The sequence below is a fragment of the Staurois parvus genome, unplaced genomic scaffold, assembly GCF_062004578.1.
Source record: "Staurois parvus isolate SC_StPar_1 unplaced genomic scaffold, SC_StPar_1.0 ptg000063l, whole genome shotgun sequence".
Classification (NCBI taxonomy): Eukaryota; Metazoa; Chordata; class Amphibia; order Anura; family Ranidae; genus Staurois; species Staurois parvus.
The window spans coordinates 2314882-2331196 of NW_028317859.1; the positions used below are offsets into that span (position 1 = coordinate 2314882).

The 16315-nt window shown below is 40.4% G+C and overlaps 1 protein-coding gene across 3 annotated transcripts in view; it reads left to right on the plus strand.

The window, feature by feature from the left end:
• The window catches only part of ODAD4 (outer dynein arm docking complex subunit 4), an 84104-nt gene that overhangs the window by 25414 nt on the left and 42375 nt on the right, over window positions 1-16315 (plus strand). For 2 of the 3 annotated variants that reach the window (XM_089668784.1, XM_089668783.1), the window contains exons 5-6: window positions 11272-11431; window positions 14290-14511. In XM_089668784.1, coding sequence (XP_089524910.1) covers window positions 11272-11431; window positions 14290-14511 — 382 coding nt within the window. The remainder of the gene's footprint in view (window positions 1-11271; window positions 11432-14289; window positions 14512-16315) is intronic. The other variant, XM_089668785.1, reaches the window with a different exon arrangement.

The following is a 16315-nucleotide window of genomic DNA, read 5'->3' on the forward strand; positions in this document are numbered from 1 at the left end:
CCCTGTTAAAGAGGTATAATCTGAAGGTCTGGAAAAAGAACCATCTACAAATATATCCAGAGGCTCCGAAATGGGGGTTTGTTGCATGTCTATTCTGAGAGTAGTGTCCTCATGTATTACCTGGACACAGTCATGTTCCTTGGGGGGGTAATCCGTTTCACCCTTTATCCCTAACAAACAATTTAGCATAGCTAAGGGACTCGAGTTAGAACCTACATATTTCACTTCCAAATTAGCAGTTGATGTCAAAATTACCTCCATAACCACTTGCCCTTTGTGCTGTCATGTGTTGCATTGTAAGATTCTTTAAGGACATGCAACACATGATGGGATGTGTAAAGAATGGTTTTTTTGCAGAGTCACACTCATTGTGTCCTGCAGCACCATGGCACAGATGGCCAGGGCTCTCAGGCATGCCCTGTACAGGACTTGGTACTACTTTTGAAAAATAGGCCACTGGCCTCATGTGTCCTCCATGATCCTGAGCAACCACAGCCACCATAGTTTTACAATTGTCACGAGCATACACATGAAAATCAACATTGTAATTTGCTAAACCCAGAGCAGGAGAGGTAACTAGTGAAGATCTCAAGGTTTGATAGGCATTGGTGGATTCTTGGTCCCACTTATTGAGTTATGAAGCTTCAGTTTTAGTGTGCTGCCTGAGTATGTTGTCATAATGGGAGCAGTCAGGTATCCATTGGCGACAATAATTAACCATAGCAAGGAAGGCGAGCATTTCCTTTTTAGTTTTCAGGTGGGGTGGGGAAGACCCGTAATGGCTAGGATCCTTGATTGGCTCACCATTCTGGTGACTTATGACAGAGTGTAATCCACCGTAGTTTGACAATATTGTACCTTGTGCCTTGCCACCTTGTGTCACTCAGTACCCAGAAAATTTTACAGATATACTGTCCTGCCTACAAGCCTCCCTGTTGGGTGAACAAAGTAATAAGTCATCCATGTACTGATGCAATATGGAACCATGGTAAGGTGCCCAACCCTTTAACCACTTCCCGACCGGCCGTTGTATATAAACGGCCGGACGGTGGCACTGCAGGGTCGGGTGGCCGTCTATAAACGCCCTCCCCGCACCCTGCTTGTGCGCGCTCCCTGGGAGCGCGCAGCACCGCGATCTGGTGCCCGTTGTGTCCTCCGGACACAGTGAAACACCGATCGTCGGACGGGACCTCTGTACGAGGTCCCGATCATGTGATCACTGATTGGCCAATCGGTGATCACATGCAAAGTAGTAAGCAAGATGTCACTTCTGACATCATTGCTTACCATGTGTGAAATCTGTGAATGATCACAGAGGTCACATGGTACAAGGCTATTCACAAAAGCCTTGTACCATGTGACAAGCTGTGACCAATCACAGCTCACTCAGTTCTTCTCAATGAGTGCAAGAATGCACACAGCGAGAAAGAGAAATGATTGCTTTTACATCCTATATGGGTGTAAAAGCAATCGGTGTAAAAAAAAAAAAAAAAATCTTCATCACCCCTCACAAAGTAGTACAGTGTCACCATGGTGACACTGTAGTGCTAGGGTGACAGTATGTAAAAATAAAAAAAAATAAATAAAAAAATAATATAAAAAAAAATAAAAATGTAAAAAAAAATGTTTAAAAATTATAATTTTTGCTTATAAACTAATTTGGATTTTTTTTTTTTTTTTTACTAAAAAGATAACGGAATAAATTTTGGCTAAGATTTATGATGAAATATTATTTATTTGCAAAATTTTATAAAAAAAACACTTTTTTTCAAAATTTTTGGACATTTCAGTTACATAGCAAAAAAAATACAAATCCCAGTGGTGAATAAATACCACCAAAATAAAGCTTTATCTAAAAAAAAAATGGTAAAAAATTCATTTGCGTACAGTGTTGCATGACCGCGCAATTGTCATTCAAAGTGTGATAGCGCTAAAAGCTGAAAATTGTCCTGGTCAGGAAGGGGGTAAAAGTGTCCGGTCTGGAAGTGGTTAAGGATTCTTGGAGGGCCATGGAATATACAGCCGGAGAATCCATGTAGCCTTGGGGCAGTCTGGCCTAGGTTAACCGAGTGAAACTGAGCAGTAGTTGTGTCTCTTCGTCAACAGGGATGGAATAAAAGCATTACTTAACCACTTGCCCTCCAGAGGATTTACCCCCCTTCCTGACCAGGCCATTTTTTGCGATACAGCGCTGCGTTACTTTGACAATTGCACGGTCATGCAACGCTGCACCCAATTTAAATTTATGTCCTTTTTTCCCATAAATAGAGCTTTCTTTGGTGTTTGATCTCCTTTTTATGTGTTTTTTTTTTTTTTTCATAACGCACAAAATAAACAAAAGACGACAATTTTGAGAAAAAAAAACAATATTTTTGATTTTTTGCTATTAAACGTCCAGTAAAAAAATAAAAAAAAATAAAATTTTGTCATAAATTTAGGTCAAAATGTGTTCTGCTACATGTCTTTGCTATAAAAATAAATAAAAAATACGTGTAAATCAATTGGTTACGTGAAAGTTATAGCATTTACAAATGGCAGTACAGATACCAGAATTTTTTTCTTTCTTTATTTTTATACTAGTAATGGCGGCGATCAGGGACTTATAGTGGGACTGCGGCGGGCATTCTGACACTGGGGGGGGAACTGACTATCACTGACCTCCCCAGTGATACCAGTGATCAGTGCTAATAAAAAGCACTGACTGACACTGGGCAGGAAGGGGTTAACATCTGGGGCGATCAAAGGGTTTACTGTGTCCTGTGCTGTGTTTTTACTATGTGCTGTGTGTGTGTTTTACTGTGTAAGCACAATGCTTTTTATTGCTCTTCTATGTAGAGAAATACAAAGCAATGTGCAGGAGCTGACAGGGAAGAGATCTGTATTGTTTACATACAGGTCTCTCCCCTATCAATCATGCACGGCGTTTGACGGGTACCGGCTGGGACACAGTGATCGACAGTTGAGGCCGTCAACAGCGGCGCGGGTAGGGCGCACGCATGGCTCGTGCTTGCCCCCTACTCGGAAATGCAAAATAACGCGGTTTTGCGGTGGGAAAGCAGTTAAATCGATCACAGCATAACACTGTGTATCGTGTGGAATGTAGGTAATCAATGAGGGCACATCTGGGACAATGGGTGTCATCTTTCTCTTCTCCTATTTCTGTTGTAATCTCTTTCTCTAGGATTGTAACTATGTTGTACCCCTTGAAAGCGTGCTTTGTTCGTAGATTTGGGGACCTGAAAACATCCAGCGACGTCCTCCATCACTCATTTTTCAAATGTACCCGCTTTAATCTCTGTCCATTCTGAAATAAGCTGTCTTAACAGCTAGATTTCAGGTCTGCATCCTGCCATCAAGGATTGAATATACAGTATATAGTGCTCATTTCTGCACTATTCATATCCATCCTAGCCTCTTCCTTCTAGACTTTTCTAAATCTTTTTACATACACTGTGACTGTATCCTTTTGGCCCTTATATACAAGCTACAGCAGTTGCTAAAGATTTTCTACCCTTCCATATTCGCTCCATCTCTGTTGTCACCTCCTCCCATACCTTTTTCTGAGTGTCTTCCTTCAGCCATACATGAGTGGATGCTGGGGTTCCAGGATCAACTAGAGTATTTTATGGTAGGCACCTTTGTCCAGTCTAACCCTGAGTCCATGTATATCCTGAAATTCCATCAATTATTAATTTCATGTCCTGTTGTGAGCACTGTCTGCCTCGTGTGGCTCTCTTTTTAAATAATTTATGCAGACAGTTGGATTCTTTCTGGGGTCTGGATTATTCTTTATGATGTCATTCTGTCGTGTTGAATGGGCTATACCACATCATTTCCCATTACAACATACAGAAGAGTTAAATTTCCTCCCTTATCACTCTTTCCTTTGACATTACAGTAATACCTCGGTTTACAAACTCCTTGGTTAACGTAATTTTCGGTTTACGAATGAAAATAATGCTTCGGTTTACGAATTCTTTACAATTATTTTTTTTTTCTTTTTGCAATACGAAGTGTATGTTGGTGCCAATTTTTAAATGCAATTGCCAGCTTTTTTTTCTTTTTCACTATAGCTCACAGAATTGGCTGTCACTTTCCCCGGAGTTAACGCAAACTTTGTTTCTTTTAAGGAACTAAAAGGAAACATTGTTTCTCCTAACTCAGGGAAATGAACTAAACAAAAACTTTCTTTTAGCTGGGAGGAAAGTGACAGCTGAATTTCTGAGCTATAGTGGAAAAAAAAAGCGGTAATTACATTTAAAAACCGGCACCATAATAAATTAAAAAACTGTGTGGGGTCCCCCCTCCCGTACATACCAAGCCCTGTGGGCCTGGTATGGATTTTGAGGGGAACTCCCATGCCAAAATTTAAATAAAAATGTTTATGGGGACAAGGGCCTCTTCCCCACAACCCTGGCCAGTAGTTGTGGGGGGTCTGCGGGCGGGGGGCTTATCGAAATATGGATCCCAGCCCCCTTGTTATGTTTCCCCCCCCCTCCCCCCTTCCTTTCCTGACCTTCTGGGCTGCATTTTGGCATGGGAGCTCCCCTCAAAATCCATACCAGACCCAAAGGGCTTGGTATGGATGGGAGGGGGGACCCCATGCCATTTTTAAATTTTAATTGCTGGCAATTCTTTTACATTCAGCTATCAGTGGGCAACCCCGCTGACAGCTAAAACATTAACACATGGTTGTCACTACTAGAGATGAGCGAATTATTCAAGAATTCAATTCGGCTGATTCGCCGAATTTGCGGAAGAAATTTGATTCGATGCGAATTTATTCGCTGCGAATTTAACTTATTTAATGGGTTTCTAGGCTTCAGAGAGCCTTTATATTAGTGCAGAACACTGTACCTTTAATTTAAATGCCCTTGGAGTCTGCTGGGGAAGAGAAATAATACTGTCAGTCAGTATGACATGCAGATGAGTGCCGTCGATCTTAGAATCACCGCACACTTCCCTCATTTGGGCAGTCACGGGGCACGACGAAGAAGAATGAGAAGAAGAATGAGAAGAAGAGGAAGAATGAGAAGAATGAAAAGAAGAAGAATGAAAAGAAGAAGAAGAAGAATGAAAAGAAGAAGAATGAAAAGAAGAAGAAGAAGAATGAAAAGAAGAAGAAGAAGAATGAAAAGAAGAAGAAGAAGAATGAAAAGAAGAAGAATGAAAAGAAGAAGAATGAAAAGAAGAAGAAGAATGAAAAGAAGAAGAATTCCAGTACAGCAAAAAGTGTATCTGCAGAGAGCTCCGCTATTTCTGACAGTTCTCTGACAGTTCCTTCAGATTTACAGCGGTTGAAACATTGTATCTATTTGTTTCCGAATAAAAACATCTGTATCCTAAATGGAAACAAATAGATACAATGTTTCAACCGCTGTAAATGTGAAGGAACTGTCAGAGAACTGTCAGAAATAGCGGAGCTCTCTGCAGGGACACTTTTTGCCGGCTGTAGAAGGGATGAAAATCGGCCGATCGGGAAAAATTCGATTCGCGCATCCGAAGTTTGCTAATATTCGGATTCGGTGCGAATCGAATTTTTCCTAATATTCGAAACTAATTCCACTTCGCCAAGTTCGATTCGCTCATCTCTAGTCACTACTAAAATACTGCATGACTTAATAAAATAACTCATGCGGTATTTTAGTAGCTTTTACTTTTTTCTGACCTTTGGAACAGACTAATTGGTTTCAATGCATTCCTATGGGAAACAGTGTTTCGGTTTACTAATTTTTCCCTATACGAAAAGTCCTGCTGAACGAATTAAATTCGTAAACCGAAGTATTACTGTACTTCTCAAATTCCAGTCATTGGGAACTACAGTCTTTTTAGATGACAGTATAATGGTTATTTGAGCATTCTGTAGCTTTGGTCACTGCTTACTCGAGACTACTACCATGTCCCTCTTCCTCTCCCTCTCCTCTTCCCCTGTTCTACACTGTCTGGACTCCGTATATTTTCTGCCTGTAATGGAACTACAGGAGGTTCAGGTAGCGGTCTGTCCGCCGTCTGAAGAAATCATCATCCTCTATTTTAGGTAAAGCTGGATATACTTTTGTGTAACTTGGTGGGGCAGATGGTGGGTCGAAAAGTGGGGGTTTAGGTTACTGGGTTCTGGGGTGTAACCATGCACATATTGTAGCCAGTGAAGACCTGCCACTTGCATAAACTTCATATCCCATTCAGGGTCCCCTGAAAACCACAGGAAAGCTTCCTTATCTCCCAAACACAGTCCACTTATCCTGTCCATATGAAACTTATCATTAGACCCATCTCTAGGAAAGGGACTACTGCTTTTCATGCCCAAGAACCACTTGGCAATATTATCTATGAAATAAACTACATAATAATCATCCCATGGCGATACCCTTCTCACATATTCCTTACAAGTTAACCTAGACAATTTAGGATTTTCTTGTCTGTCCCTTTCTTTTTCTTTCTTTCTCTTCTCTTTCCTTCCTTCCTATGAACTATACCCACCTTAAAGCAAAACAGTTGTTGGGCAAAGCACTAAATATTAAAGTGTCAGTTTTTATTCTCTTCACTGGAGAGGCTGTACTGTACTTACGTAGAGCGCCAACAAAACCTCAACAGTTCAGGCGTTTAACACTTAAAAGCACAGACAATGCAATAACCTTATTCTCTTACTTTCAAGCACCCCTTGCTTTCACCAGGTCCCAGTGACAGGGTCACTGTAAAAGTGCCAGCCGCACCGCCACCCTGCGAGGGTTAACCTCGCAGGGTGGTGGTGCGGCTGGCACTTTTACGATAACACAAATATTCTACTTAACAGTTTCTTAACATTTAAGAGCAATTAAGCACTTATACTTCTAAAATGGCAAAGAGAAATGAGGACTCCTGTGAACTCACAATATTATTATTCCTGCCTAGGCAATTTTTCCCTGAGGTTCCAAACCTCCAAAAATTTCCTTTTGAGGTTCCAAACCTCAAACAATCCCTGTGAGACCCAGCAGTCTCAAACTGTTAATTTTTCTACTATATATCCGGGTTTCAAAGGGAGACTATCAAGGTAAAATCTAGGCTTATTGCTCAGCTTACCCGATCGGCTGTGCTTTTGTCCCAACTTCTGACACCAAATTGATAGGATCAATTTCTGTCTATCTGTAGCCTGACCTCTCCTCAGTTTCTCTCACCACCAGATCCTGGTAAATAAAGCTATTGACAAAAAAGTGTTTAAGCCGTATTTCTAAAAACTTAATACAAAGCAAGGGATGATATACAGAAACTCAACAGGCGTTTCTTAGTCAGGATAACCACTGAAACATTACACTCTTATCAGTATAGTTACATGCAGAGCAGAACTTGCAATAGCAGAGGTGTACCATATAAAGAAAATCCGTTTACACAAAAATGAAAGCAGTTCCTGGGAAACGAAACTTGAGCTGTGAAATATTTAAAATGGAGGCATTATCTAAAATCGATGCCAGTATAAAGATATATTTCCTTTACAGCTGCCATCTAGTATTTTAGTAGGCATGTGACTGGTTGCTGTTTTCCCAGATTTTTATTATACTTTTTCCCATCCCCTTTTTCTGCTAAATCTGATTGACTAACTGCAATTCTCTGAGTCACTTCAGGATCCCTCTGCAAATCCATTATTAGAACTCTATGCCTCTTTTGTGAAAGAAGAACTTTTCAGGGCCCGTTCACACCAGGTGTGGTAGGACTGATTGCGTGAGCCATTCCAACACAGTCCCACTGCAGTCTCCTTCCTGGCCAGTTCACACCATCACTTTGTGACGTTTCAGTAAAGTTTGTTTAAAGAAAACTGCTGTGATTTTTAATTTCAACTGTGCCAGTTTGCTGAAGACTTTCAGGTTTTGTTATTCCTAACAGAAGAAGCCTAAGGAATAGAATGCCCTCTCTGACTGTTAAGAAACAGTCCTTTTTGTTTCTCTACGTCCTCCTCCTCCTGGAGACCCTTCATGCCAGGATTCCAGCCCACCTGTCGATTCTTCTGGATCAAGATGTCATTGCTCCATTTCCTGTGGCATTACAATTTTTAGGGATTTTTTTTTTCTTCAACTTCTTGGTTCCGATATGTGAAGGGAGTATTCACACCATCTTGTTTCTGAAGTTCTGAATGTCTTTATTTCACAACATCCACCATATTTGTCATCGCCTCCCAGTTCATGGAACTGACTTCAGCCTCTGGTCTGCACCTCAGGTGTTCAACAAAATGCACTCTCCTGGAACTCCTATTGTGGGATAATTAGACAACATGCTGTTGAGGGAACAGTCATTGTGGGCTTCTGTTGACCAACATTGCCTTGACTGTGCAGAAATGACGGCAGTTCAGGTGGATCCTGAAACTTCAGAAATTGTTGCTGGAACCAAATCATTTTTTTAATTATCTGAGTCTAGTCTAGGACAAAGTTCAAGTGTCAGAGGAGACTTAAAACTTTCTGTTCTCTTATTCGAGCTTTTCAGTCCATGCGTCACCTGAGTCTCCACTTTTGCATGAGAATCCTGGTTCTGTTGATCGCCTCTTTTGAGACAGTTAGCTAAACTAAGGTCCAGAGAGAAGTTAGGCAAGGTTCTATTGTTCTGGGAGAAGTCAATCAAGTCCCTGGACAGATCAATTCATTTGGCACTAAGAACCAGGTTATCCTTGGTCTGGTGGCTCAGGAAGATCATATATTCTGGCAGATTCTCCTGCTGGATGTCCGCCTGCTGGGCTGCGGAGGAGTCCATGCAGAACACTTGGTCACTGGAGGAGTCGCATCTTCCAAAAAACATCTTGAATCTTCAGGTAATTTTGGATTGTCATCTCATTAAGATTCATTCAGCCATGTTTATGGCATACATCATCCATAGGGGTGGAGAAAAATGTCTTGCTGCAGCAAGACAGTTGTTCTGATCCTGTTTTTGGCAGAACTTTATGCCTGGTAAAAAAAAAAAGCAGGAACACACACAGTTGGCAGTCAAAAATGCCTCAGCAGCCAACACCTGGACCTGGAGAAGTGCTCACCTGAATGTGATCCAGGACTTGTGTTGCAGGGCGGAGATGCCATTTGTGGACTTTATGGTCTGCAGGTTTAATAACCACTGGATAGATTTGTCTCCAGGTACCATAATTTTTAGTTGAAGAAGTTGATGGTCGGGTGACTCCATGGAATCGGTGAGCTTGATCTATACTTTTTCCTCCCTGAAAAACGTATTACTTGTCTGCTTTGCAGAAAAGAGAGCACATTCCAGTGATTCTCATTTCTCCAGCCTGGCCCAGGTGGATTTGGTATGCTTATCTGGTAAAACTCCTGGCAGGTGCTCCTTGGGCTCTGTTAGATCATTTAGGATCATCTGTAGCAAGGACCGGTTTGCCACCTTACTTAATGGTCATCGCCTGAAATGGCATGGCTGTTAAACAACATTTGCATTTTTGTATGATGATTACAGCTAGAAATGCTACTTCCTTTGAGGTTTATCAGACATAGAAGGCAAACTTCACTTCAGCATTTTCAAAGGCCAGGTTTCTGACCAGTTTTGTTTTATTTCAGAAACCATTGGTCTTTCACTCCTTCACCTTTTCGTACAGGGAGTCTCATATATACTGTACTTTGCCTTTGCTTTTGCTGAGATTTGAATCTGGTTCTCTCTGCATTTCAAAGATCATTGTGCAAACCCATCAGAGACATTATTGTCTCTACTCTCAACAACAAGATGGTGTTTCTTGTAGTCCTCTCTATGAGGAAAGTGTCTGAGCTGGTGCCGTAGGGTTCAGGCACACAGGCGCTTGGATCCATACTGACAGCTTGCATCCAGGGTCGCACGTGTACTTGTTCACAAATACCATCTTATACCCACATACAGGCATTGATTTTTATGTGCAGTTGTACACATCACCTGTGAATCCCAGGCATGGAAATAACACTGAATTTTACACTGTACAGTATCCACGTGCATGAGGCCTTATCCTGCAAGGAACCCCTTCTTGTTTTTGTAAAGGAACAAGGTGGTTTTGAGGTCCATGAATTTCTTCTTACCTAAAGTAGTTTTTGCAATTTACCTCAAACAATACATTGTTCTCCCATCCCTCTGACCTGCTCCAGGTCACTAAAAGGAAGTTTCCCTTTGTTTGGATGTGGTTTGGGCTGTGAGTCTGTTATTCTGTCACTGGTTATTCAAGAAGACTGATTCCTTTTGCATTCTTGATCACGTAAAGTATAACTAAAGGTAAAATGTTTGTGTTTTTTTTTTTTTGTTTGTTTTTTTTTTAGTTTTGTGAAGAGGGATTAGAATACCTATTAGGTTTTTATTGCTGTCTGTGCCCCCATTAGGGAGATTCCCCATCTGTGTCCAGTGTACCATTATCCTTCAAAGTGAAAGTAAAAGAAACCCAAAATTTTGGGTTTTCCCTGAAAAGTAATAGAGGGGAAATTTTCCAATGGGGACACTAGTTCTGATGAACTGGGGGTTGAAGGGATTCCCTTAATTTGCAGGTATTTTTCTCTTACTCCCTGTTTTGGCTTTGGGACAGGAAGTGAAGGGAACTCTCCCCAATGGGATACAGTTGACAAGTGGAAACATTTCTTGACCATTCTACAAAAAGTTATTTTATGTTTGAATCTCATGTGCAAAGCATTTCTGGGAAACTTGGAGAAAAGAATTTGATTACATATGCTCTAAAGATATCCCCCAAATACCATCAAGGGGGTATAATGGAGACCTGTGGGGTGTGGTGTGTTTTCTGTTTTGAAATTATATGTTTTTAAGATGGTTTTTGTTTAGAATAAAGGAGTCATTTATGTGCTCTTTGACTATCAGCCTTTCTATTATTATTATTATTATTATTATTATTTAAATATATGAGTTAATACCAAAACACACCAGATCCTGGTTGAGTCAATAACTAATTCATTTTTTTTCTTTGGTTTTCAACAGTTTATAGGTTACATTAAGGTGGCGAAAGTTCTGAAATGATTTATCTTTTGTCTCATTTTTTTTACATCACAGAAACCTGACATTTTAACAGGGGTGTGTAGACTTTTTATATCCACTGTAAATGTAAACCCAGGCACTCAAGCTTAGCTACAGTATTTCACCACGATCTTTCTGAGAGATGTAATAAAGATTAGTTGGTTTAACTCTTGCATTTAACAGAAATGGAAATTAAAATGTTGGTTGAACTAAGCTATTAACATGAGAGTTTTCTACAGAAAGATTCATACTGAGCTTCATATACATAAAAGTACATTGTCTAAAATTGGTTAATAGACATTATCACAACAAATTGTTTTTTGTGTGTTACAGAGCAAAAAGGCTAAACAAAAAGCACCAGCAAAGGTCCCCAAAAAAGACCCCAAGCAGCAGAAGAAAGTGGACCCTTCAAAAAGTCAAAAGACTACACGTCACCTACTGGGAGAAATATACAATGATATGGAATATCTGGAGACCTTACTAAAGGATGAAGGTTGTCATCAACTTTTAATGTGATCAAAATGTCATGGAGGAGAAGTGGCATAAAATGCTTCTTAGGATTTTTTATATGCAGTGCCTTGAAAAAGTATTCATACCCCTTGAAATTTTCCACACTTTGTCATGTTACAACCAAAAACCTAAATGTATTTCATTGGGATTTTATGTGATCGACCAACACAAAGTGGCACATAATTGTAAAGTGGAAGGAAAATGATAAATGGTTTTCAACATTTTGAAAATAAATATCTGAAAAGTGTGATGAGCATTTTTATTCAGCCCCCAATACTTTGTAGAACCACCTTTCGCTGCAATTACAGCTGCAAGTCTTTTTGGGGATGTCCCTACCAGCTTTGCACATCTAGAGAGTGACATTTTTGCCCATTCTTCTTTGCAAAATAGCTCAAGCTCTGTCAGATTGGATGGAAAGCATCTGTGAACAGCAATTTTCAAGTTTTGCCACAGATTCTCAATTGGATTTAGGTCTGGGATTTGACTGGGCCATTCTAACACATGAATATGCTTTGATCTAAACCATTCCATTGTAGCTCTAGCTGTTTGTTTTGGGTCTTTGTCCTGGTGGAAGGTGAACCTCCACCCCAGTATCAAGTATTTTGCAGACTCTAACAGGTTTTCTTTTAAGATTAACCTCTATTTGGCTCCATCCATCTTCCCATCAACTCTGACCAGCTTCCCTGTCCCTGCTGAAGAAAAGCACCCCCACAACATGATGCTGCCACTGCCATTTTTCACGGTGGGGATGGTGTGTTCAGGGTGATGTGCAGTGTTAGTTTTCCGCCACACATAGCGTTTTGCTTTTAGGCCAAAAAGTTCAATTTTGGTCTCATCTGACCAGAGCACCTTACACATGTTTGCTGTGTCCCCCACATGGCTTCTCGCAAACTGCAAACGACTAATAGTTGTCCCGTGGACAGATTCTCCCACCTGAGGTGTGGATCTCTGCAGCTCCTCCAGAGTTACCAAGGGGTATCTTGGCTGCTTCTCCGATTTAATGCTGTCCTTGCCCAGCCTGTCAGTTTAGGTGGATGGCCATGTCTTGGTAGGTTTGCAGTTGTGCCATACTCTTTTCATTTTCAGATGATGGATTGAACAGTGCTCCATGAGATGTTCAAAGCTTGGGATTTTTTTTTTTTTTATAACCTAACCCTGCTTTAAACTTCTCCATAACGTTATCCCTGACCTGTCTGGTGTGTTTCTTGGCATTCATGAGGCTGTTTGTTTACTAATGTTCTCTAACAAACCTCTGAGGACTTCACAGAACAGCTGTATTTGTACTGAGATTAAATTACACACAGGTGGACTATATTTACTAATTAGGTGACTTTGGAAGGCAACTGGTTCCACTAGATTTTAATTAGGGGTATCAGAGTAAAGGGGGCTAAATACAAATGCACGCCACTTTTCAGATATTTATTTGTAAAAAAACATAGAAAATCATTTTCCTTCTACTTCACAATTATGTTACACTTTGTGTTGGTCTATCACATAAAATCCCAATAAAATACAGTTATGTTTTTGGTTATAACATGACAAAATGTGGAAAATTTCAAGGGGTATGAATACATTTCAAGGCACTGTTTGTCTTGTATTAACCTTGCTCTGGAACTTTGTAAGCATGCATCTCTTGGTCTCTGTGGTGGATAAAAGTGTTTTGCAGGACTGTACATCCAAAAGTGATTTTAGTTATAGCTGGAACCTACTGGGCGAGTTAGGCTCTTTCTTTTTATATCCAGTACTGTGCAAATGTTTTCTTGCATAGTTGAGTCGCTTAACCTTTCCATGTCCTGTGCACAAAAACATAGGAACTGGGGTGCAGAAAAATGGCAGCAGGTGCTCTGGCAGAGTTCATCCCGTTTGGAAGGGGCCAAAGGGTGGTCACCCCAAACAATGATTTGATCTGGATTCTGTTCTGTTCATTTATTTGTATCAATTAACAAAATAGAAAGTAAACTATTAACACTTCTGTTTCTGAAAGCATTCTTAATTTGCAACCTTTGCGCAGAACTGTATAATGTACTCTCCAACAGTGAAATCACGGCCTATCTGCCTGCGAGATTAAAAATCCAGCAGGGAGAAGACCCCATCATACTTTCCACAGTAGGCAAACAGACCGAGGAAATAAAGCATAGAAGCCACCAGTAGATGATGGGTGATTTTAGCTGTCTAGCACAGTGGTTGTCAACCTATGAGCTAAAGGGGGCCTCAAATGTGGCCCCTCACATCACCAAAGGGACACGTAATAATGTTCAAAATTTGTCATGCTGTGCTTGAGAGGACTGTCAGAAACTGCAGACCTAATAGAAGAAATGAGGGTCAGAGACTGTGAGGATGCTACATATTTGGCTGGGGATATGCTGTAGAAGACCACGCAAAACTGGGACTATGATACATGAGGCTAGAAGACAAAAATGCCCTAATCCATTACCATAATCCATGTCCCCACTACAGACTGCTAAGGTCTGAGGACCACACATCATATACCAAAGGGCTGAAGGTTTGGCACCAGGGTTCTAGCATCTACCAAAGACTGAAATATCTGTTTTGGGTGGACTGAACACACTTGGCTGAAATGGAAAGTTACCATGCATTGTGCACAGTCTGTTTTTGTCATATATGCATGGTCAGCAAAGCTTCAATAGGTAGTGATATACCTGTATACATCTATTATAGAGATATATTATAGAGAACAACTAGTATGCATGCATAATGAGTCCAGAGAAACACCAGATATAGGAAGACTTCACAAGTCCTGGATATGGTGCTAGAACTTTAAAAGCTGATAAATGTATGCTAATAATCAATAATAGTTAAATTATATTTTAATTGACATAGGCCTGGTGAAAGGAAATACTCGTAGTGGGTTGAAGCTGCAAGACCTCATAATGAATGCCATCACCTACCTGGATACACGCACAGAATTCTGGAGGCAGCAAAAACCTATCTATGCACGTGAGAGGGACCGCAGAATAATGCAGCAGAAGTGGAAACAACAACGGGCCAAACCATCTGATCCCCACCAATATGTCCTCAACAGCATGGAAGAGATTGACTTGTGTATGTACATATGTAATATGGTGTGTGTGTGAGAGTGTGAGTAAAAAAACTGAGACAAAGATAAATCAATTCAGAACTTTTTCCAGCTTTATAATGTGACCTTTGAACTGTACAACAAACTGCAATCTTTTAGGTGGAGGAAAGTAAAAATAAAAAAACTAAAATAATATGGTTGCATAAGTGTGCACACCCTTAATCTAATACTTTGTTGAAGCACCTTTTGATTTTATTCCAACGCTCAGTCTTTTTGGGGATGAGTCTATCAGCATGGTACATCTTGACTTGGCAATATTTGCCTACTCTTCCCTGCAAAAGCACTCCAAATCTGTCAGATTTCGAGGGCATCTCCTGAGCACAGCCCTCTTCATTTCACCCCACAGATTTTAGATCGGATTCAGATCTGGGCTGTGGCTGGGCCATTCCAAAACTTTAATCTTCTGGTGAAGCCATTCCTTTGCTGATTTGGATGTATGCTTTGGGTCATTGTCATGCTGAAAGATGAAGTTCCTCTTCATGTTCATCTTTCTAGCAGAAGCCTGAAGGTTTTGTGCCAATATTGACTGGTATTTGGAACTGTTCATAATTCCCTCTATCTTGACTAAGGCCCCAGTTCCAGCTGAAAAAAACAGCCCCAAAGCATGTTGCTGCCACCACATGCTTTATTGTGGGTTGTGCAGTGTTGGTTTTGCACCAAACATATCTTTTGGAATTATGGCCAAAAAGTTCAACCTTGGTTTCATCAGACCATAACACATTTTCCCACATGCTTTTCGGAGACTTCAGATGTGTTTTTGCAAAATTTAGCCAGGCTTGGATGTTTTTTCTTCATAAGAAAATGCTTCCGTCTTGCCACTCTACCCCATAGCCCAGACATATGAAGAATACTGGAGATTGTTGTCACATGTATCACACAGCCAGTACTTGCCAGATATTCCTGCAGCTCCTTTAATGTTGCTGTAGGGCTCTTGGCAGCCTCCCAGACCAGTTTTCTTCTAGTCTTTTCATCAATTTTGGAGGGAAGTCCGGTTCTTGGTAATGTCACTGTTACGTCAAATTTTCTCCACTTGATGATGACCGTCTTCGCCGGTGTGTTCCATGGTATATCTAATGCCTTCTAATTCTTTTGTACCCTTCTCCTGACTGATTATTATTATTATACAGGATTTATATAGCGCCAAAAGTTTGCTCAGCGCTTTACTGATACCTTTTAACAATGAGATCTCTCTGATGCTTTGGAAGCTCTCTGCGGACCATGGCTTTTGCTGTAGGATGCGACTAAGAAAATGTCAGGAAAGATCTACTAGAACAGCTGAACTTTTATTTGGGGTTAATCAGAGGCACTTTAAATTATGGCAGGTGTGTACTGACTCCTATTTCACATGATTTTGAATGTGATTGCTTAATTCTGAACACAGCTACATCCCCAGTTATAAGAGGGCGTTCACACTTATTCAACCTCATTATTTTAGTTTTTTATGTTTACTTTCCCTCCCTAAAAGATTTCAGTTTGTTTTTCAGTTGAGTTGTACAGTTTGTAGGTCACATTTAAAGGTGGAAAAAGTTCTGAAATTATTTCTTTGTCTCATTTTTTACAACACAGAAATCTGACATTTTAACGGGTGTGTAGACTTTATATATCCAATGTGTATATGTATGTGTATGTATGTGTGTGTGTGTGTGTGTGTATATGTATATGTATATATATATATATATATTCTCCCAGAAGTGAGTACACCCCTCACATTTTTGTGACAGTGACAGCACTGAAGAAATGACACTTTGCTGCAATCTAAAATAGTGAGTT